This window comes from Helicoverpa zea, chromosome 26, assembly GCF_022581195.2.
Source record: "Helicoverpa zea isolate HzStark_Cry1AcR chromosome 26, ilHelZeax1.1, whole genome shotgun sequence".
Lineage (NCBI taxonomy): Eukaryota > Metazoa > Arthropoda > Insecta > Lepidoptera > Noctuidae > Helicoverpa > Helicoverpa zea.
In genome coordinates this window covers 8,532,313-8,555,514 of record NC_061477.1, presented here as the reverse complement: position 1 = coordinate 8,555,514, position 23,202 = coordinate 8,532,313, and the positions used below count along the sequence as shown (strand labels likewise).

At 39.5% G+C, this 23,202-nt stretch overlaps 2 protein-coding genes and 1 long non-coding RNA gene across 7 annotated transcripts in view; 2 read left to right on the top strand and 1 right to left on the bottom strand.

The window, feature by feature from the left end:
* Positions 1–23,202, top strand: part of LOC124642905 (hemicentin-1) — a 470,700-nt gene that overhangs the window by 326,077 nt on the left and 121,421 nt on the right. The window lies entirely within an intron of this gene.
* LOC124642906 lies at positions 4,929–12,866 on the bottom strand. Its single transcript, XM_047181659.1, has 2 exons — positions 12,322–12,866; positions 4,929–7,303 (listed from the first exon to the last, which is right to left on the bottom strand). Exons 1-2 carry the CDS (start codon positions 12,354–12,356, stop codon positions 5,392–5,394), a joined length of 1,947 nt encoding a protein of 648 aa, XP_047037615.1. The 5' UTR covers positions 12,357–12,866; the 3' UTR covers positions 4,929–5,391.
* LOC124642910 lies at positions 16,505–21,154 on the top strand. The gene is made up of 4 exons (XR_006985830.1): positions 16,505–17,188; positions 17,317–17,430; positions 17,521–17,665; positions 20,666–21,154. It is a non-coding gene; the product is annotated as an uncharacterized LOC124642910 (long non-coding RNA).

Here is a 23,202-nt window from a genome sequence, read left to right as displayed (position 1 = left end):
GCATTGGGTAAGACTGGAAGCCGAATCCAGCATAGTTGGTAAAAGGAGCTCTAAAAAGCTGGCAGTACAAAGTGGGCAAAAATTAAAAAAAAAAAGCTCAAAATTTGTTGCTAATTTGTTGCTAATTAGTTGCCAAATAATCGATTTTTTTGCTCTTGCCGATTTCGAGAAATCGTCAACAATGCTAGCTTCACCATAAGCTGGCATGGATTATAAGATAAAAGTAAAGGTAAAATAAACAAAATCACTACAAATTTGTTGCTAATTTGTTGCTGTATAACCAAAATAAATTTGAGGTGCAAAAATATTTTTTTTTTTAAATAGAAAATTTTTATTTGCTTTGCGCGCTTGAATGTCAATTGTTTCATGAAAAAAATATGAAATAAAGGAGATGGCCAAATTTTCATAGTAAAAAAACCCAGAATCGACAGCAACGAAATGGGTACCAATGGGTTCATTATGATAGACCTTTGATGGTGTCAAAAAGTCAAGCCTGAAATCCATGGGGTATAGGAGCTATATCATATTTTCACAAAAATAGGTTATGTTGAATTTCTGTTGATTTTAAAGATTATTTACATAAAGGACCATAAAAAACAAGGTATACAAACATTATACATGCGAATAGTAATATCCCCATAGTTACCTATAGAGTTTGCCTAGTAATGTAAAGGTCTTGAGTTTGACCCCCACCCATTGCACTTTCACATGAACCACTCCAGATACGATTAAGTACCAACCTTACCTACTTGAAGAGGTTTCTCTGTTATGTGTAAACTTCTGAACTGGCAAAGGTTGATAAAAAAGAAAAATTAAAAGTAAAAAAAAGTTAAAATTATTTTTAGATTTTTAGTCACTATTCGTATAAGTGAAAAGTTCTTGTCAATGCGAATAATATGAGCCCAAACACGAGGTAGTTAATATTTACCATTGCCGAGTTCCTTTGACCTTCTCTCTTCTCCATGATCAGGTCAGCTCTAAACCTTCACTCGTGTATAGTGCTAACAGACATACACCTGAGTGTAAAGTTTTTACCCTATGCACAACTCCTTATGAACAGTAAACAGAAAAGTTAAGCTTTTTTATGTCCTAAAATCTTAATCGAAAAAACCTTGTAAAAAGAGAACCCCATGGTTTTTAGATGATATGAAATACTTTTTGTAATCTACAAATTATACTGAATCCAACCATATAAACGAAGTTTCTGTCGACTCTGGGTTTTTTTTTGGCCATCTCCTTTGTTGCTCGTCACAGAACTGTTCCTTGTCACTTAGAGAACCAGCAACTAAATAGACACCCGACGATCGGGTGTCTTGAACTTCGGTGACTAACAAACCGGCCATGCTGGCTTGAATGTCGATTTTTCCGGTGAAAAACGTTGAAATGAATTTGTTGCTCGTCACAGAGGTAATTAATGTCTCTCAGAGAACCAGCAACTAAATAGACACCCGACGATCGGGTGTCTTGAACTTCGGTGACTAACAAACCGGCCATGCCAGCTTGAATGTCGATTTTTCCGGTGAAAAACGTTGAAATGAATTTGTTGCTCGTCACAGAGGTGATTAATGTCTCTCAGAGAACCAGCAACTAAATAGACACCCGACGATCGGGTGTCTTGAACTTCGGTGACTAACAAACCGGCCATGCTGGCTTGAATGTCGATTTTTCCGGTGAAAAACGTTGAAATGAATTTGTTGCTCGTCACAGAGATGATTAATGTCTCTCAGAGAACCAGCAACTAAATAGACACCCGACGATCGGGTGTCTTGAACTTCGGTGACTAACAAACCGGCCATGCTGGCTTGAATGTCGATTTTTCCGGTGAAAAACGTTGAAATGAATTTGTTGCTCGTCACAGAGGTGATTAATGTATCTCAGAGAACCAGCAACTAAATAGACACCCGACGATCGGGTGTCTTGAACTTCGGTGACTAACAAACCGGCCATGCTGGCTTGAATGTCGATTTTTCCGGTGAAAAACGTGGAAATGAATTTGTTGCTCGTCACAGAGGTGATTAATGTCTCTCAGAGAACCAGCAACTAAATAGACACCCGACGATCGGGTGTCTTGAACTTCGGTGACTAACAAACCGGCCATGCTGGCTTGAATGTCGATTTTTCCGGTGAAAAACGTGGAAATGAATTTGTTGCTCGTCACAGAGGTGATTAATGTCTCTCAGAGAACCAGCAACTAAATAGACACCCGACGATCGGGTGTCTTGAACTTCGGTGACTAACAAACCGGCCATGCTGGCTTGAATGTCGATTTTTCCGGTGAAAAACGTTGAAATGAATTTGTTGCTCGTCACAGAGGTGATTAATGTCACTTAGAGAACCAGCAACTAAATAAATAGGAGAGCTCAAAATAACACACAAGTCAAATTGTTGAGCTCTCATAAATTGACGAGCTCAAAAACATCGCAACAAACGGCAACATTCGAACGCTTAATGTATCTAGCGGGAAGTTACAGGAATGGCCTTTAAGGGTCATCCGATTTCGATAATTTTTTTTTTGCTTATTAGCGCTCAAGGATGGCTTAGAAAAATAGAATTAAAAAAAAAAGCGAAAAAAATATAAAATTGAAAAATAAAAAAATATTAATACTGAATACTAGTCACCAATGTTACCAGTTGATTACGTGGCTATAAGAGTATACTAAAATTAATCAATATATAGTTTCTGGAAAGTACATTGAGTACTTTAGCTTAGTTCATTTTTAATGCCAAAGAAGAAATCGTGACTCAGATGATATTTTTTTGTTTGTAAAAATAATTACAGTTCGTTCAGTAATGATTTATATTGTTTTCTATTATATATTAGACCAAGTTGGTTTAAATTTTCAGGAAATCTAAGTTTGATGAAATTTCTTTAGAATGACAAAGATTGGTACTCATCGGTCAAGCTGTTCGAAAGTTATAAGCGATTCACATACTTATTCTTACACATATATACAGCTAGGGTGTCACCCTCGTGGAAGTAGTCAAGGAAGCTTCCTAGAACCTCAAAACGTTAAGATCTGGAACGTTGCTGGTTCTCTGAGAGACATTAATCACCTCTGTGACGAGCAACAAATTCCTTTCCACGTTTTTCACCGGAAAAATCGACATTCAAGCCAGCATGGCCGGTTTGTTAGTCACCGAAGTTCAAGACACCCGATCATCGGGTGTCTATTTAGTTGCTGATTCTCTGAGAGACATTAATCACCTCTGTGACGAGCAACAAATTCATTTCCACGTTTTTCACCGGAAAAATCGACATTCAAGCCAGCATGGCCGGTTTGTTAGTCACCGAAGTTCAAGACACCCGATCGTCGGGTGTCTATTTAGTTGCTGGTTCTCTGAGAGACATTAATCACCTCTGTGACGAGCAACAAATTCATTTCAACGTTTTTCACCGGAAAAATCGACATTCAAGCCAGCATGGCCGGTTTGTTAGTCACCGAAGTTCAAGACACCCGATCGTCGGGTGTCTATTTAGTTGCTGGTTCTCTAAGTGACAAGGAACAGTTCTGTGACGAGCAACAAATTTATTTCATATTTTTTTCATGAAACAATTGACATTCAAGCGCGCAAAGCAAATAAAAATTTTCTATTTGAAAAAAAAAATATTTTTGCACCTCAAATTTATTTTGGTTATACAGCAACAAATTAGCAACAAATTTGTAGTGATTTTGTTTATTTTACCTTTACTTTTATCTTATAATCCATGCCAGCTTATGGTGAAGCTAGCATTGTTGACGATTTCTCGAAATCGGCAAAAGCAAAAAAATCGATTATTTGGCAACTAATTAGCAACAAATTAGCAACAAATTTTGAGCTTTTTTTTTTTAATTTTTGCCCACTTTGTACTGCCAGCTTTTTAGAGCTGGTAAAAGGCTCGGTAAATGATGTGTTAAGATTTTTTCAATGATTAAAATTTATATTCCCTCTAAGTGCTTCGAGTAAGTTTTATAGGCATAATATAAATAACTCCCAAAACAAAAACATGAACCTAATAAATATTCAAAAATAATTCCCAAACCACTTCAATTAACGCTAAAACAAAAACAGCAAACACATTACTAACACATGGCCGGCCTTTAAGATAAATCACCAATTTATTTCTCGAAAATTCCATCCAAAGGGTACATAATGATAAACAGGTTCTGCACAAAATGGCCTAAATGGGTCTAAATGACCCCACCATTTTATTGTTCAAAGGATTACGGGGTTGATTCAACCCCCTAGTAGTTTGAAGTGTGACATGAGCAATGGAGGGTTATAATAAAATTCAGCTTAGCTTGCGTCTGGTGTATACCAATTTTGTGTGCAGCGGTTAAGAGTAGCTCACTGCAAACTTTTAGTCGGCCGATAGTTTACGGCTCATGAATCGATCATTATCTGCCTTATCTTTTTCCAACTATGTTGGGGTCGGCTTCCAGTGTAACCGGATTCAGCTGAGTGCTAAAGAGACCAGTGTTTACAAGGAGCGACTGCCTATCTGACTTCATCAAACCAGTTACCCGGGCAACCCAATACCCCTTGGTTAGACTGGTGTCAGACTTACTGGCTTCTGACTACCCGTAACGACTGCCAAAGTTGTTCAATATCGGCCGGGACCTGCAGTTTAACGTGCGCTCCATAAATAAGTATGAAGATGGATGGTATTAAGCGCATTACAAAGATCAGGTATTTAGCTGGTATCAGACCGACTGAAAACTTTAATTGGAATCAAGATTTTCTTTAAAATACATGTTTTTGGTCAACTATCGGCCGACTAAAAGTTTGTAGTGTGCAAAAGCACTAAGGGTTGATGTTTTTCGTAAAAATTCTGTAAGGTTATAAGGCCATAAAAGTGGTGATTTTAAAGTATAATAGTTGAATAGCTGTATTTTTATCTTCGTACTGTTAGGATGGCGATCCGTGGGTCCTTTTTAAAAAAACACTTGTTACTGCTAAAAGAATGTTTATTAAGAAAGGTTATACACTACACAAGACACACTGGTTACACAACACAAGAACTGAACTCCCGACACGGATTGTACAGTATGTACTGCGAAATGGCTATGACTGACTACTCTAGCACATGGAAAATGGCTTTTTATAATATCGGTGACAATATGGAAGCGGCGGGGTTTTCACCTAAGTCAGCATTTGATGCGTTACAAAGTCGGTTTATAACATCTCCCCCCTTTAGACTGAGCTTTATTTAATTTATTTAAATTAAAAGCGAAGGAATATTAAAAATGAATGTTCAATTAGTAAATAAAACTCAGGTTACAAAGTGTGTCTTAACTAATTACAAGAAATGCTTAAGTTTTACAACTTATTTAAGATAATATAGTAAACCCAAAATAACAATTATTAAACCCAAAATAGAAATTGAAACTTATATTTAAAATGAAAGTAATATTAAAAGTTAGTGATATTTCTATTTGATTTCTTTAAGCCGGACAAGGCTTGATTACCAGAGTCTATGTTTGGAAGACTTTTTACAGATTTGTTATCATTTTCTAAATCATCAGAGATTTCAGTAAGTTCTATGGACGAGTGAACATTATTGTTTTTCTTCATTTGCTTGGTATTATAGCATTGGTTATAAATCTGAATACAACAAGAGGAATTTCTAAAACTAAAAAATTTGGTACACAGTTTATAAATAATAAAAAGAATAATTGCTGATATTATAACATAAGTCAGCCCAGAATAATAATTACCGTATTTAACAATATGGGACTGATTTTCGCTATTGCGAATTTCGGTTTCTAAGTTTTCCAATTTGTGTGAAGCCAATTTCAATGATTCTAAATCAATATTTGATAAGCTAATTGGGTTGATAGAATGAGTACTTTCATTCAGAATATTATACTTGCAACAATCATCCAAGGTCAGATCAAAACTCAGAGTTATCTGACTCGGTACTGTAGACTTATACACATTTGAGGGATGAAATTGCAATGTTTGAAAATATGCTACACAATTATTTTCTAAAGATAAAATTCCTGTTCCATGTAAAATATAATCAGTAATGTTATTGTTACATTTCAAAGTTAATTTATTAGGTTTAGATTGTACATAAATATATCTGTTGTTATTTAACTTTTGCCAAACATTTATAACACCATAAATAACCTTGGAGTCACAAATTTCAGGAAGTGATAAGGTCACTTCGGTTAATAACTTAGATTCACATGAGGGATTGTTAATCGTTGACAATATTGATGGTGAAGGACATAAAATATAATCACTATTGACGTGCTTACATTCACTTATGCTATCTAATAAAACGTAGGATAATCTGTCATCCGTTACTGCTACGAATAACTTTGAAGGACGAATTAAAACATAAGTTAAATATTGGTTTGTATCGCTTGGGGTAGGTAGCGGTAAATTCTTGTACAGGTTGAACTTAATAGGAGACATTAATGGTACTTGTATGATAAACATTAGTTTGTTATTATAATAATATACAGTTAGTTTGGATAAGTCGATTATAGTGTGAATGTTTTGCAATGTTAGCGAAACCGGGAACTCGGCTGTTCTCTTTAGTTGACTGTTATTCGATAACTCATTGTATAATTTCTTGGGAGTTATGACGTACGGGTGTAAAATATTAGCTTTAGCGAATAAAATTGAGTTAAGTACTGTGTCTAAAACATTCGAAATTGATAGTAATGAGCCTTCAATAATATTAAACATAGAATTGATTTTTTCCAAATTCAATATGTTGTTATTTGTCCTAGAACTACTAGCAAATATATAGTTAAGCTTTTCAATTTGCCTATTGAGTAAGATTTCATTATTGTTTAATTTCTGTATAGAAACATTAAAACTATTTATCGTAGAACGTACAACATGTATGTTATCTTTCATTAAAGAATAAATATGATGCTCATTTTGTTGACAAGCGCTAACAGCTTCATCATATTTTCTCGCGTCGTCAGCATCTAATGTACCGAAAAAGAATTTTAGAATTTCGCCTCCAAATTCAAGAGCGCGTTTTTGACGATTATCGGAAATAAGATGCGATAAAGATTCTAACTTAAGATTATTGGAATTAATAAGTATTTCTAAGGGGTTAATAGTATCCTTACACTCTAAATTAATGTTAGGTAAATTACGTGCTTTTTCGCAAAAAGTCGATATGTTTTCAATAGACTTTTCTATATTTTCCATATAAGGTCTAATATTAATCATGTCTACATATGTGATAACATTCCAGTTATCGGTTTGGAAATAAACTATTGATGTTGGATCAAAATAGATTCCTGCACTATGTTCTATTATTTCAATTGGCTCGGAGAAACTTGAACACACGAAACATCTGAAACAAATATTCACGCCGGTTTAATTTCGTTAACATGATATTTTACATGTTTTCTATTAACGCATAGAGTGACGTTATTTTTACCGTGTGTTTTTAAAATCTTAAATGGTCCCTTCCACACAGGGGACAGAGCCTTACGGAGCCTGTGATGGTGCTTTAAATAAACTAAATCACCAGTTTTGTATGTTTTCTCTCGGGCTGTCGAATCATAATATGTTTTTGAGGATTCTTTACTTTTATTCATATTTTCAATAGCTTTTTCGCGAGAGTATCTCATCCTATATTGTAAGGCACGAATGTATTCTTGATAGGTAACGTTATCGTTCGACTCGTAAACACTACTAGGAATTGACGGCTTATAACCGTATAGAAGTTCGAAAGGCGAGAATTCAGTAGTGCAATGAGGGGTTGTATTATATGACAGAATCGCTGTTGCTAGATAGCAATGCCAGTCGTTCTGATTGTCATTAACAAAAGATCTTAAGTACTCCTTGAGAGTAGCATGGCTTCGTTCTAGTGCGCCATTTGTCTGAGGATGATATGGAGTAGAAAATAGACTTTTTATTTTGAGAATTTCAGTTAACTGCTTAAATAGATCTGACGTAAAGGTTGTACCTTGATCCGTCAACAACATTTTGGGAAAACCAAATAAAGAAAAGAAATGTATGAGGCTGCGTGCAACTTCATCAGTCGTACAGGTTATCATAGGATAGGCACATGAAAATTTTGTTAAATCATCCTGAAGCGTTAAAATATATTTAAATTTCTGAAGGCCTGCCTCGGGTAAAGGACCAACGATATCGAGGGCTAATCTTTCAAAGGGCCTAGTACTCGTTGATGTTATTACCATAGGTGCCTTATTTGATGCTCTTAAAGGTTTATTTACTTGGCATAACTTACAGTCTTTAACAAATCGTTAAATATCTGAACGCATTCCTTTCCAATAGTATGAGGCTTTGATTCTACTAAACATGCGTTTAACGCCTGGGTGACCCGCTATAGTCGTCCCGTGGTTTTCTTTAAGGATATTACCGATCTCGGCAGGAGTTGGATAGAGTATTTGATTTTTATAAATATGGATCTCAATTTTAGTGCCATGAAAAATGTAAGATATTATATTATATATTTTAACGTAAACTAGTTTAGAAAATGGTTCGGAAAAATCAGGCAAAGCTAACTCCTTTTCATAATCATTTTTAGAAATAATATCATCACGTAATTTAAGTAGTAAGTTATAAATAGTTTTATAAGTTGTTTCATCGAAATGATGGACCTTAGTGTATAAGAAATAGAGTATCTTATTGTTTTTACAGACAACCGTTTGTAAGGTGTCAGGTTCGCGTTCGCCTGCGCGAAATTCCTGTGGGTTGTCAAGCAACGCTAATAATTGCTCAATATGCGGCATTGAGTTGTCTAGATCTAAAGAAACTGGACAGGCAATACACTTTTGTTTTGTTTTGTGTAAACTCTCGTTATGTTCTACGATTTTTGTGTCGCAGACCGAAATGGTTTTTGTGAATTGTTTTTTAAAGTATTCCTCATACGTAGTCGAGTTGATGTTGGAACTTCGGGTAGTCACAGCATTGACTGGATAACGCGATAGCGCATCAGCGTTACTATTAACTCGACCGGGTTTATACACAATCTCATACTCGTATTCTTCGAGTTTTAATCGCCATCTTAACAAACGTCCGCCCGGATCTTTAGCGTTAAATAACCACGTTAAAGGGCGATGATCAGTCACGATTTTAAATTTATAACCGTAAATATAAGGCCTAAATGTGTTAACGGCGAAAAGTATAGCAAGGAGCTCCTTCTCAGTTGTTGAATAATTACCTTCTTGTTTATTTAAGGTGCGGGACGCATATGCTATGGGCTTATCTTTGCCTATCTCACCCTGTGATAAAACTGCTCCGACGGCATAATTTGAAGAATCCGTCGTCACAATAAAAGGTTGAGAGAAATCAGGGTATTGTAATAGAGGAGCTGAGATGAGCTTTTCTTTAAGCATGCTGAAAGCTTGCTCTTGTTCGTGAGACCAATGAAAGTTAACATCTTTTTTTAGTAAAGATGTGAGAGGTTTAGTTATGTGAGAGAAATTCTCGATAAAGCGGCGGTAATAACCGGTTAATCCAAGGAAAGATTTCACATCTTTCGGGGTTTTCGGTGTGGGGAATTGAGATATGGCCTTTACCTTATCTGGATTAGGCGAAACACCGTTGTCCGTAATAATATGCCCTAAATAAGCCACTTCTCGTCTTAAAAATTCGCACTTATCGGGCTGTAATTTTAAGTTTGCCTCTCTAAATTTAGTAAATACAGATTCCAATTTCTGTATGTGAGTTTCAAGGTTATGTGAGTAAATAATGCAGTCGTCAAGGTATATATAACAATGAAGACCTTGAAGTCCCGAGAGCACAATATTCATCATTCTTTGAAATGTCGCTGGAGCATTTTTGAGCCCGAACGGCATTCTTGTAAATTCAAATTGACCTGATATACTGTTGGTCGTTACGCTGAAGGCTGTTTTTTCTGTATCCTTGGGATGTAATAAGACCTGGTGGAACCCGGAAGATAAATCAAGGGTACTGAAATATTTTGAATGGCCTAATTGATCCAAGATGTCTGTTATAAGAGGAAGAGGATAAACCTCGGATACAGTAACGTCGTTCAGGCGTCGATAGTCAATTACAATCCGCCACTTTTGTTTACCTGATGCATCTATTTTTTTCGGAACCACCCACACAGGCGCATTCCAAGGAGATGTTGAGGGGCGAATAATGTTCTGGTCGAGCATTTTTGTAATTTGTTTTTCGACTTCATTTTTATGCACTTCAGGGAAACGATACGATTTGACGTGAATTGGGGGTGCGTCCCCAGTATTGATTGAATGTTTGATTACGTCTGTATGAGATAAGTTTTCGCCATCAAGATGAAATATATCCGTATATTTAGAAATACAGTTCATCAAAGCCTTATGTTCTTGCGGATTTAAATGAGAACATCTTATTTGTTCAAGAACCCTTTTATGACGGTCAGTTTTTGAGAAATCTAATTGGTGAATAGATTCCTCATGAGTGTTATCTAAATTAGAAGGTAGTTGGTCAATTGGAGTTAACTTGACTTCGTAGTTATCAATTGGGACCTCATGTTCCGTGGTGTTTAGAATAGAGACATTAACTCTATTGTTAGGTTTTAAGCTCACTATACAGTTTGCTAAGAAAACACCGTCACGGATTTTATGATCTAAGATCAAACCTTCTTTTAGATTAGCAACCTCGGAGAGATTGGAAACAGGACACTCTATGACAGTTTCTGACCGCGGAGGTATAACATATGATGGCTTACTAAGGAAAATAGGTATTTTGTAATTTTCTAAATTAAGAGTATTGGTAGAGTAATGAATGTCTATTTTAAAATGTTGGATGAAATTACTACCAATAATACCATCGTAATTTAAGTTGATCGCATCGTTAATAGTATGAAATAAATACTCAAACATTATCTTATTTTTCGACGAAATGCCATATTCAAAAATTAGTTTGATGGACCCAAGAGATTCGCAATATGAGTTATTATCGCTTAAACCTCTAAGTTTTATAATTTCGGGGCCCAACACTGGTTTATTAAGTAAACTCGAAAGTTTAACAATAGAAACTGAAGAACCAGTGTCAATTAAAAAGCATAAAGGCTTGTTATTATAATTTGTTTTAAGATAGACGTGAGGTAAGGAAACTTTACAATTTATGTTAAGCGTTTGCTCACGTATTAGAGAAAATGTGGGAACACATTGTTTAGAACTTTGCGTGTCGTTTTTTGGATTTGAAGGTTCCGGTAGACACGAAACCGTAACCTTATTTAGTTTAAATCATCGGAATTATCAATGTCTACTTGATGCACATTAGAGCGATTATCATTGTTATTCGGTGCACTTGCACCTGGTGGTGTAGAGTTGCTAGCATGTGAGTTCTTTGCCTTAAGTTTCCGACACTCGCTTATCAAATGACCGCGTTTTTTGCAATATTTGCATGATTTCTCGGGGTCAAACTTGGAAGTAGTAGTATTATGGGAATTATCTGATGAATCTACATGATGGAAATTTGGAGAAGACCGCTTATTTTTATAACATTCGGATGCGGTATGACCACTTTTGTTGCAATGTGTGCAATGTTTATTAGAGCGCGTGGTTAATTTTGATAAATTAAATATTTTCTCCTCTTCAACGGCATGCGTTATTGCTTCGGATAATGATTTAGGATTCCTACACCGCACTATATGAGAGTAATTTGAGTTCAACCCTAACAAGAAAGTATTGAGGGCGAGATCCTCCATAGCGGCTAATCGACCTATAAGTTCTTTATCATTATCGCAGCTATAATGGATGTCTGATTGCAATCTTGTTAAACATGATTCAACACGCACAGCATACTGCATCGCGTCTTCAGAAGGCAATTGCTTACACTGTTGTAAATTAACTAATAAATGTGTGGAGTGTTTTTTCTCCCCAAAGGTAGTCTTAAGAAATTGTTTAATATCAGCCCAATCCTCAAATTTCTTTAAACAGGCTGCTAACTGAGCTTTGCCTTCTAATTGCGAGATGATATATTTACATAAAAAGTTCTGTTGTTCTGTAGTTGCTAAAGATATCGCACTCTCGCAGTTTGTTAAGAATGCGGGTAAATACTCGCGATCCCCGTTATAGGGTTTAATGAATTTAGTGAGAACATTGAGGGTGATTTTATCCGACATTTTATTAGTTTTATGTTTTACTGAAATGTTCTCTGATTCTGAACTGGATGAAGATGCGATTTCCTCAGATTGTTCTTTCTTTGGAGGCATTGAAATAGTAATATGATTATTATTTAGAGCACTTACAGAACATCAGATAAAAACAAAGCATGCACAGTAAAAAAATTAAATTCGTTTTGTTTCAATAACACACGAGTGATTTTGAATATTTGGGAAACGGCACTTCACTTCACTAAAGCACTTTTATAATATTTGAAAAAACTCACATTAGCAGATGAACAGCAGTCGCACACGTGAACATTCTGGAAAGGTGACGTCACGATGCACGCGGCGCTGGCGCCTGGCGACCCAGAGAGTCGTATTGCAGGCAGTTCCTGCACGTGGTGTGCTCAGAACACGTGGCTAATGATGGATGGAGAGACAGCCACAAATCCCATGCGAGAGATGTTGAAGCAGTACAGAGGTCTTGTGATAACCTGGTGATGCGGGCTCACACTCGAAAGTGGAGGCTGACCGTCGACCACGTGGTAGCAGATGTGTTCGGGGGTGATGCGGGCTCACGCTACACAGCGGAGGCTTATCGTCGATCACAGTAGCAGCAGCGCGGACTTAGACGTTTTTAGGGAGCCTAAGGTTTACCGTCGACCACGACACAAAGGACTTTCGACCACGGACCAAACAATAATGGTGCAGACACGTGGAAAGATTCGCGACGCCTACACCTAATGGATCCCAGTACTTAACGATTTTCCTGGGATCCCACTTCTGACACCAATTTGTTAGGATGGCGATCCGTGGGTCCTTTTTAAAAAAACACTTGTTACTGCTAAAAGAATGTTTATTAAGAAAGGTTATACACTACACAAGACACACTGGTTACACAACACAAGAACTGAACTCCCGACACGGATTGTACAGTATGTACTGCGAAATGGCTATGACTGACTACTCTAGCACATGGAAAATGGCTTTTTATAATATCGGTGACAATATGGAAGCGGCGGGGTTTTCACCTAAGTCAGCATTTGATGCGTTACAAAGTCGGTTTATAACAGTACGTTCTATGAGCACTTATGACTTGCATATTTAATGGAATATTATCTGGTTTGCATGTTTACTGAAATACCACTTATAGTGAACACTTGTAGGTACTTGGCGTTAGATATTGAAAGAACTTTCGCTATTTACTTTTTTGTGAAAACCTGTTAATTTGATAGAAGGTAGTTACTATTTGTGAATCCAATCAAATGAATTCACTCTTTCTATCAATATAAACAAGGCTATATCAGAAACATCTGAATTCTAATACCTGAGTTATAATTAGGAAACAATACTTCAAGAATCTTCTTCCATTCTACACGCTTATTTAGTGCCAATTATAGCAAAGGTGTCTTACATTATCATCCAAATATTTTTTGTTAAGCCCAACCAGAACCAAACCCACAAAGATAATATCTTACCCAGCAAAAAAACCTCCCGTCGCGAATATTTCTCCTAAACAAAATTACCACTTGCTAAAAGATTGAGTCGGAATAAAAGCAAAAGAAACACGACGCAAAAGCATGTTTCTTTTACCCGCAAGTAATTCGTAAAAGGACATATTTTTCAAGGGAATAGCTGTTTTTAATTCTCAGCCCCTTTCAGCAAGTTTTGATGCTGTTGCCTCTTCAGAGGCCTTTTATAGCGCACGATTTGAAATATTTTTCTGGATATTTCTGTGGTGTTAAGGCAAAAGGGGATGAGTCAAAAAACACAACTTTTCACCAGGGGCTAATCAAAAAAACGCGTGTTTGTTTTGTAATAAAAATGCAGTTTAATCAAAAGTGTATAGAAATAATTAACACAACTCTGTTTTAATATTCATTTATTAATTTAGTCGTCTTTTATATGTACCCAAAAAGTATTTTTATTTCTTAATTATTAAAATAACTGACATATGTCCTTTTTCCATAACACGGTACAAATTAAAAAAAAATCCTAGAACGACTCGTCTCTTTATTTGCTATTATTATTTACGTATATACCTTTTTTTTTGGCAGGGGGGAAATCCTCATGGACTTCCCTCCACCTGGGGTGGGTGGAGGGGGTGTGCCGAACTCTTACCGGCTAAAAACCCACCCAGTATTGCCTTCAATTACCTATTGTCGAGGGCACGGGTATCGCCAAAGCATTCTTCCGCACCCCCGACAGGTATTGGCCCCCCAGATGTTCAAAGGCGGGCCTCGTCATCCGCTGTGGCCGTCACCCAGCGGCCACAGCAAGCTCCACTAAAAGAGGTGCTCGCAACACAACGCCACCGTTTCGAGGCCTGTTTCTGATCGGACGACAGACGCCCCTAGTCTGTCGACCGCAGGCCGTGCCCTATGGTGGCCGGAGATCAGTCAGCCTGCGACGTCCTCCACGTCTGCTGCGGGCGGGGAGAGAGGAAGCAGCTTCTCTCTCCCTTTCCGCCGCCTCCTTTAAAACCATCACATCCTCACAAAAGGAGACGACGGCGTTCCATCCATCTTCGCTGCCGACCATGCAGGACACGACAGCCGGCAGCGAAAGACTTCCCGCAGCGTCTACTGCTGCCGCTAGGTCACGGCGCTGCGTTGCCCCAGATGCCACAGTGGTGGCATTCGGGCGTGGGCTCCCGACCGATGCGACACAGGAACTTTCCGAAACACCCATGTCCGGTAAGGACCTGTGTCAGCCGGAAGCTGAAGGCGCCGTGGCGTCCCTCCAGCCACTCCTTCAGTATGGGCCTTACCGCCGTGGGTCGCGCAAAACGCTGCTCCCATTCCGCAATGAGGTCTTGGCCGAGCTCTGCCCTGCGCACCTCAACTTGCTGAGGCACGAGGCGCTCGGCCCGCCCCACCGCTTCCTCGCGCCATGTATAGAGTGACGCGAGGGCTGTCGGTCTCGAAGTCCCGGGATCCGGCTAGGAGGCATGCAGCTTCGAAGGAGATCGTGCGGTATCCTCTTATAACCCTGATGGCCATCGCTCGCTGTGGTCTTCGCAGCACTGCAAGGTTGCGGGCCGTCAGGGTGTTCGCCCATACTGGCGCGGCGTAAAGCGCCATCGCCCGCACGATCCCCATATAGAGCCTCCGGCAGGAGGTATTGGGTCACCTGAGGTTGGGCAATAAGCGTGAGAGCGCTGTAGCTGCGACCATCAACCGAGGAGCGAGCCGCTGGAAGTGTGGCCCGAAGTCCCAACGACTTTCGAGAACGAGTCCCAGGTATTTCATTGTCGGCTCCACAGCGATGGTAACCCCTCCCACCACGATACTGGACCCCGGAGGTGGCTTCTTCCTTGGCCCATGGAAGCAAAGGGCCTCGGATTTGTGCAAGGCCACTTCGAGGCCAAGACCTACCCATGACCTGCGCGACACTGGCTGTGGCCCAAATGGCCGCCTGCCGGTACGCCTACCCATGTGCTGTGACTAGCGTGTCGTCAGCGTAGCATATCACGCTGACGCCGTGGAGAAGCGCACCGCGCAGGACCCAATCGTAGCCAAGGTTCCACAGGAGAGGGCCGAGAACCGACCCCTGAGGAAGAGATGTTCTGACGACTCCATCCTTCTCGACCCGGGTACACGACAGCTCTTTCGGATAAATAGGCCCCGATTATGCGACGGAGGTACCCTGGCACTCCATGATAACGGAGCGCCTCCTTTATGATATTCCAGGGCAGGGTGTTGAACGCGTTAGCGATGTCATGCGACACCGCCAAAACCACCTCGCCCCGGTCAACTGCTTCCTCCGCCAGGACCGCCAGGACCCTCACGCGCATGCTTGGAGGAAGCAGTATAGCGTCAACTGTTGAACGCCCTTTACGGAAACCATACTGGTTGTCCTCCAGATCCCAATCAGCTCATAATTTTAAGGTTTTAAATCCATCATACTTACGTTAAATCGAACTTGTTAATCCTATTCATTTCTGTAGGTTTCAACACTCAAATTACCCACGTAAACCATAATTTTGGGATTTTTTGCACCGTTGCACTAGTAAAAAGACGTCAACTTCGCGCGCGAAATGCAACTAACGCGGAACGACGAATATGAATTTAGGCACAAGTCGACTTATCTCATTATACCTAATTTTATAAGTAAAGGATCACGTATGCAATAAGAAGATAACTAGACAGAACTCTTTTTTACTTTTTAGGTTTTGCTATTTATGACTAGAATCGTATTTTTTATTTGAGATTCACGAAATAAAATACATTATATTGAGTTATCTCCTTTTTACCATGATAGTTCGTAAAATTTTGTACCCAACTGTGTAATTAACTCATTTTTCACAATTTCTGACTTATCCCCTTTTGCCTTAACACCACAGATTTATTCACAAAAATAAATATACCACTGCTACTCGTGGTGGTAAATGCCAGTAAAAATGAAATTGTCTAATAGTCTTTGAATAAAATAAATAATTATGGAATCGGGTGTTACTTTGAAAGAAAGAAAGAAAGAAAGAAAATCCATTTATTTCGAACACACGAATGACGCAAGAAACAAATAAATAAATATGGCACAAAACAAACAATACAGTGAACGCGTCACTCGTGCGTGAAAGGGACAGCGCTCAGCATAAATGCTGTGTCTCGCGCACGCAGGCACGAGACAACAGCGCTGGTTTTCAGCGCTGACCCACCTCGCGTCCTAGCCGGAACTACAAAACTTTAACGCTGTTTCGGCATAAATACAGTAAATAAATAAATACATATATATATAAGTAATGTAAATTTAAACAGTTACAAGAACGATGTAAACTAAACAGAAGAACACAAACTAAAAACAAAATATAACACAATATGAGAATATCAGACATAGGACATAGACAAAAAAAGAGCGAAAAATTAAAATAGTCGACCAATGAGCGTCTCGAACCATAGACAGCGCGGTAAGTGTCATGTGTCAAAGATCAGGTTAACCCGGCCAATTACATGTGAGATATGTTATTATGCAATATTATGTGTATCAAGTGATGTAAATAGTGTAATATGTGTTATTGTGTTGTATAATTGTGAGTGGATATGAATATACTATTAGTGTGGTGTGGGACGACCAAATTATAGGAATCCGGTAGCATAGAGGATGACCATGCGGAGCAGTGTGTGTAATGCGTTTCAAGGACAATCCGAGGTAACTAAAAATAGAAATAATTCGAAATAGCGAGAAGCAATGTCAAAAAAAAAAAAAAATTAATGAAAATAAAAATTGATAAAATAAAGTAATATAGAATTGAAATTAAATTAAAGAAATTATTACAGGTCCAGAAATGACAATGCTTCGTATGTATATGAAGTGAAGCAGACAGGAGGCAGCAAAACCGCACCACTACATTGCCGGGGATCCCAGCAAGGGCTTTGGGCCATAGCTCTGAGGTATGCAGCTAAATTCCTTAATTATAGGGATAATTGTGCTTGTAATAATTTGTTTTTTAGTTGGGATTTAAATGTTTTAATTGTTTTCAGGCCCCTTAAAGGTGGTGGGAGGTCGTTCCAGCAGTGTGTGGCTGCAAATTTGAAGCTGCCCCTGAAGGCTGCAGTTTTGTGAGAAGGAACCTTCAGCGGAGCAACTATGGAGCGAAGACCATGTCCGTAACATGTTTCCTTCCATGTGAGTTTTTCATATAGATAGTGTGGCTTGTGGGTTGAAGTGATACCAAACATTAGGCTAGCAAGATGTAGTTTACGCCTGGCAGCCATTTTTAGCATTTTAATTTCGTTGGTGTATGGTGTAACATGGTGTCTGCGAGGGACTTTAATGCAGAATCTGACACAGGCATTCTGAACCCGCTGTATCAACCTATCTGTCCTAGCAAGCAGACAAGGCCCATATACAGTATCACAGTAATTTAGCTTAGATAGGACTAGAGTGTCAACAAGTTGTTTCCTAAGAGGTAGGCTAAGAAAATTACGGATACCATATAGTACCTTCAGTCTGTAGAAACAGTTTCTAACTGTATTATTTATGTGAGCCTCGAAGTGCAGCTCCGGATCCAAGATTAGGCCCAGACTACATGCTTGTTCTACCCGTTCAATTTTTTCCCCATTAATGACTATCTCAGGCTTGGCAGTTAATATATTGGTGACCTGTTTTTTTGTTCCTAGCACCATGAACTTGGACTTAAGGGGGTTAAGCAGCAAACAATTCCCCTCCGACCAAGTCACTATCCGCTGCAGATCCTCATTTATCCTTTGAACTGCAGCTACCACATTATCCCTCTTGCAGGATGTATACAGCTGAATATCATCTGCATACATGTGATATCTGCAGCTCATAAGGGATTTGGCTACATCAGCGCTATAGAGGATGTACAATAATGGGCCCAATATCGAACCCTGTGGAACTCCCCTAGTCACCGGGAGTGGAAGGGATGAGATGGTAGTACCGTCCTCTTTGTTGATTTGCACGAGCTGGGACCTGTCCGTGAGATAGCTACTAAACCAGTCCACCGCAGCACCATCAAAACCATAGTAAGTTAACTTGGACAGCAGTAGACTGGTATTAATAGCGTCAAAAGCACGTGAAAAGTCCAGCAAGACAAGGATTGACCCCTCCCCCCGGTCGCGTGCCTCCAGAATATTACCCACTACATCCATCAACGCAGTTGCAGTCCCTCTACCCTTGCGGAATCCTGACTGTAACTCGGGTAATATGTTGTTTGCCTCCAGGTATTCTATTACCTGGAGGTATACCACACTCTCTAGAATTTTAGAGAGGCAAGGCAGGATGCTTATAGGTCTAAGGTCTTTCACATTTACAGGGTCACTTATTTTGGGAATAGGGCAAACAATAGCACGTCTCCAAAGGCTGGGGAATGTATGAGTTTCTATGGACTTGTTGATGATATCAGTGATGACTTGCAGGGTGTTTGGCAGTGTGAGTGTCAACATGTCCAGACTGATACCATCAACACCCAGAGCTCTTGACCCCAGTCTCTTGATTATCCCCAAAACAGTCTCCGGATTGGTACCAGAAAGGGAGAACCTGGCTGGACTATACCTACGCGAGTTAAAGTAGTTGTTCAATGAGATATTGTCGCTACAATTCCCTGGTACAGTCAAGAATGCCGCATTTATACTATCCGGATTATCAAAATGACTTGGCAGCCGCTTATCTTTATGGTCAGGAAGAACATCTGATTTTAAATTCTGCCATAATAGTTTGGGATCTTTACTTAGCTCATTGATGTTTTTTGTAAAATATGCGGTCTTTTCCCTCACTAAAGCGGCTGCTGACTCATGCTTTAGATCCAGATAGTACTGCCTGTGGTTTGGGAGCTTTGTTTCGCGACTTCTCTGTCTAGCTTCATCTCGAAGCTTGAACATTAGACGAATGTTGTCGGTAATCCACGGTGTAGGCCGCTTATAATAGGTCTTTGTCTTCATAGGGGCATGGAGATCGAAAAGTTGAGTTATGTAGGAGTTAAATGTTTGAACCATAGCATCAACGTCATCCAAGGTTCCAATATCAGACCATGGTATCGCGTTCAGGTCTTGCTTAAAATAATCTGGCAAGATGTCAGCGAGAGGACGAAACCTAACAATCCTTGGTTTACACTTTGGCTTCCTGAAAACTGATTCACAAGTGATAAAGGCATGATGACCAAGCTCACTGATATGGTTCACTTCGACATTTCGTATGAGAGCATCAGTGCATATAATGTCTATCAATGAGCAACTGTCGTTCACAAAATGTGTGGCTGTTGTGACAGATTGAACCAGATTAAAATTGCCGAAAAAACCCATTAGCTGCCTAGTCTTTGAACTATTAGGATTTAGAAGGTTGACGTTTAAGTCACCTAATAATATGACATTGTCATATGGGCCTAAGGCGCTAATACTGGCAGTTATGGCACCGAGGAATATTTCCAGGTCCTGCCAGGGCGGGCGGTACGCGGTCCCTACAAGAAGCCTGTTTTTGTTAACTGTGAGGCCCAGCCAGAGTTGCTCAACAGTCGAGTGCTCAGGATGAGCCTTGACTCTTGCGTTTACACCATTTCTTATATAAAAAGCCACACCCCCGCCACGCCCTCCTCGTACAGAAACAGGTCGTGGTATATGTTTGAATTTGTACCCGGGGATACTAGGAGCGCGGTCCTCTTCCCCACTGCGTAACCATGTCTCATTGATAGCCATGATGTCCACAGAGTGGTTACCCATGGCGATCAAGAACTCGTCCTGTTTAGTCCCCAGAGATCCCGCATTAAATAGACCAAACTTAATGTATTTACTGGGAGCCATAGATACTATTAGGTGCAAGCATTACATGTGTGAGAGTGTAGGCATAGTACCAGCCTATAAAGTAGTGTGTCAATGTAGAGTGTATGTTTATATGTGAAATATATATAATTTGAAAGTGGTTGGGGTTAAAAGAATATATGATATGTATATAATTAGAATTAGGTGTAAATGTAAATTGTACATATGATGTAAATAAATAATTTTTAGCAGATAAGTGATGAGACATTTGTGTTGAGTAAATTTCGCGTGCGTGCAGTCTATGGTTGAGGACGGTGCAAAAAAGGTCATAACAATCATTTTGCCAGTTTAAGTTTAAACAAATAATTACTCGAAGGTAGATTTTACTTAAGCTAGGCTGTTTAATTTTCAGAGCCGAAGACTCGGGATAAGTCCCCCTCCGTGCGGATCCTCTGCGCCTTGTCCCCCGGCGCCTTCCTGACGAGGATGCGGCCCTGCTTGGTCCAGACAAACTTCCAGCCAAGAGCGCTGGCCGCTTCCCGTGCTTGACGAAATAACAAGCGGTTAACTTTAGTCAACCGCTCGTTTAAGAAGAACCTCTGCGCCGGCCCGGGCATGCCGAGATCCGCCGTAGTTGCGCCTCGTCGCACTCGCGCGCTCGCCATAAGCTGGTCACGCAGGTCTCGGCGAGCAAGGCGCACGACTATCGGCCGCGGGCGTGATATGGTTGGTCCCGCTGAGTTCGTCGCGTTGAGCTGCCTGCCACCTACACGCTCTGCACTGACGATATCTCGATCTTCCAGGCTGATCCCTAACTTGTGACCTAAGGCTTTGATTAAATGGGTAGGGTTTTCCGCTTGTTCCTCCGGCAAGTTGGACACCTCTATATCATTAGCAAGTAGCTCCTGGTCCCTATCATTGAGCTCTCGCCTCAGCTCTTCCACTATTACGCCTACGTTGTCGGAGTTCGTGGGCCTCGAAGTAGCACGCTGTTCAAGTGCGTCTACCCTGGCCTCTAGACCGTCGACGCGCGCGCTGCAGCAGTTCAGGGTGGACTTAAGCTCCGACATTTCCACCTCCATTTCTCTCCTAAACACCTGTATCTCCGCACGAACCGCTCTCAGCTCGTGAAGGATTACGTGCAGGTCATTGCTAGGTACAGGTGACAACTCACGAATGGTGGTGGTGGCGGCATTGAGCGACGTTGCGTTTATTGTTTGCTTTGCGATTGATTGTTTATTTTAAGCTACATATTTTTCCTAAGAATTATATTTTCAGTACATATTATTTAGGATTACATATGCAGTTTTTTATACAGCCTTAATAAATGTTAAAAAATAAAAGAGTACTTTTCATAAATTCTAAAATTAGTGTCATTTACTTCCACATTAAACCCATATGTCACTATCCACTACACATACACTCATACCGATTACTCACGACCGACACGACAAATCGTGTCATCGGATCGCCCCCTCTAAACACCCCCACAAGTTTATTCAGAAAATATTGGTGAAAGCTGAAAGGCTGCTGGTATTCGAACGGTGAATTAAAATGTCGCCGACTGTACCTGCGAGGTGGCTCATTCATCACTGTGGCTCGTGGCTAAGTCATAGCCACCGATCGAACGGTAGGCTAGGTTGAATAGTGTGGGTGATCAACGTTATGACAAATTCTTCTGGGTTTTGGAAGGCACATTTATTTGTTATGTAATTCCTTGCACTTTTTTTTCGAATTACTGGGTGGGGAAGATGAGATAGCCAGTCGCTCTGCGTAAACTGTTAATATTCAGCTGCTTAAGGTTGGAAAGGAAGCCGATCATAACATTATTTTGAAATCCTTACTAATATTATAAATCGGAAAGTGAGTTTGTTTGTTTGTTTGTTTGTTTGTTCCGCTTTCACGCCGTAACTACTGAACCGATTGCTTTGAAATTTTGCAGACGTAAAGTTAGAAGTCCGGATTAAATAATAGAGTACTTTTTATCCCGAAAAAAATAGATATTCCCGAGGGAAAACAAAAATATTGTTTGCTTGATGGATGGATTGTAGATGGCGCTGTGTGTCGTTTAAAACAAGGTAATATATTGCAAACGAATATAAACATGTAAATTTAGAAGCTAAATGATACGATAATGAATCCCCGAAAATGAGGAATTCCCGAGGGATGATGTACAATTTGTTTAATCGTCTAAACTGTTTTTTTTTACATCTACTTATATATTGCAAACGAATATGAACATATAAATTTAGAAGCTAAATGATACAATAATGAATCCTCGAAAATGAGGAATTCCCGAGGGATGACGCACGATTTGTTTTATCGTCTTAACTGTTTTTTTTACATCTACTTATCCTGAATTAACTATAATTCAACGAATTACTAATTGGTATAAGTATTAGTTAAGTTATTTCGTTCTTGAGGTATGCGATAGATGGCGCTGGGTGTTTTTAAAACGTGGTATAGTAAGTTCAACTCAGTCGTGCGCGCGGCCCTATGTGTGGGTAACCCTTGTACATATACAGTGACTTTGTGTGCGTGACAAGAGGTACAGTCGGGTACAAATACAGTTATTTAGGGGTTGTATACGGCTGTTTAAAGTACAGTTATTACGTAATTTAGTTTATTTATTTATAATGATTCTGTATCGCTACTTGAAAAATCAAATGATGAATTTTCGGATTCGCTACTTTCACCAATGTTAATTATAAATTCTGACTCCATGTCAAAATGTCTATAGTATTCTTCTTTTTTCTTTTGTACATGTCGACAAGTATTACCCAACATCCCTTCATCAATTTGACTTAAACGTTCATTTATGAGTTTCATTATTTCCGTCTTATTTTGGTCGACATTATGCGAAGCAATATAATTTTTTAAAATTCCCCACACATTTTGTTTCCATTATTATACTAAATTATAGGTCTTTTACATTCTTAGTCCACACAT

What these genes read in the sequence shown, in the direction of transcription:
- LOC124642906 (XM_047181659.1), bottom strand. Translation starts at nt 12,356, where the DNA reads ATGTTCACGTGTGCGACTGCTGTTCATCTGCTAAT. An exon ending in ACTGCTGTTCATCTGCTAAT is followed by an intron (nt 7,304 to 12,321) that starts GTGAGTTTTTTC and finishes TATTTGTTTCAG; the next exon opens with ATGTTTCGTGTGTTCAAGTT.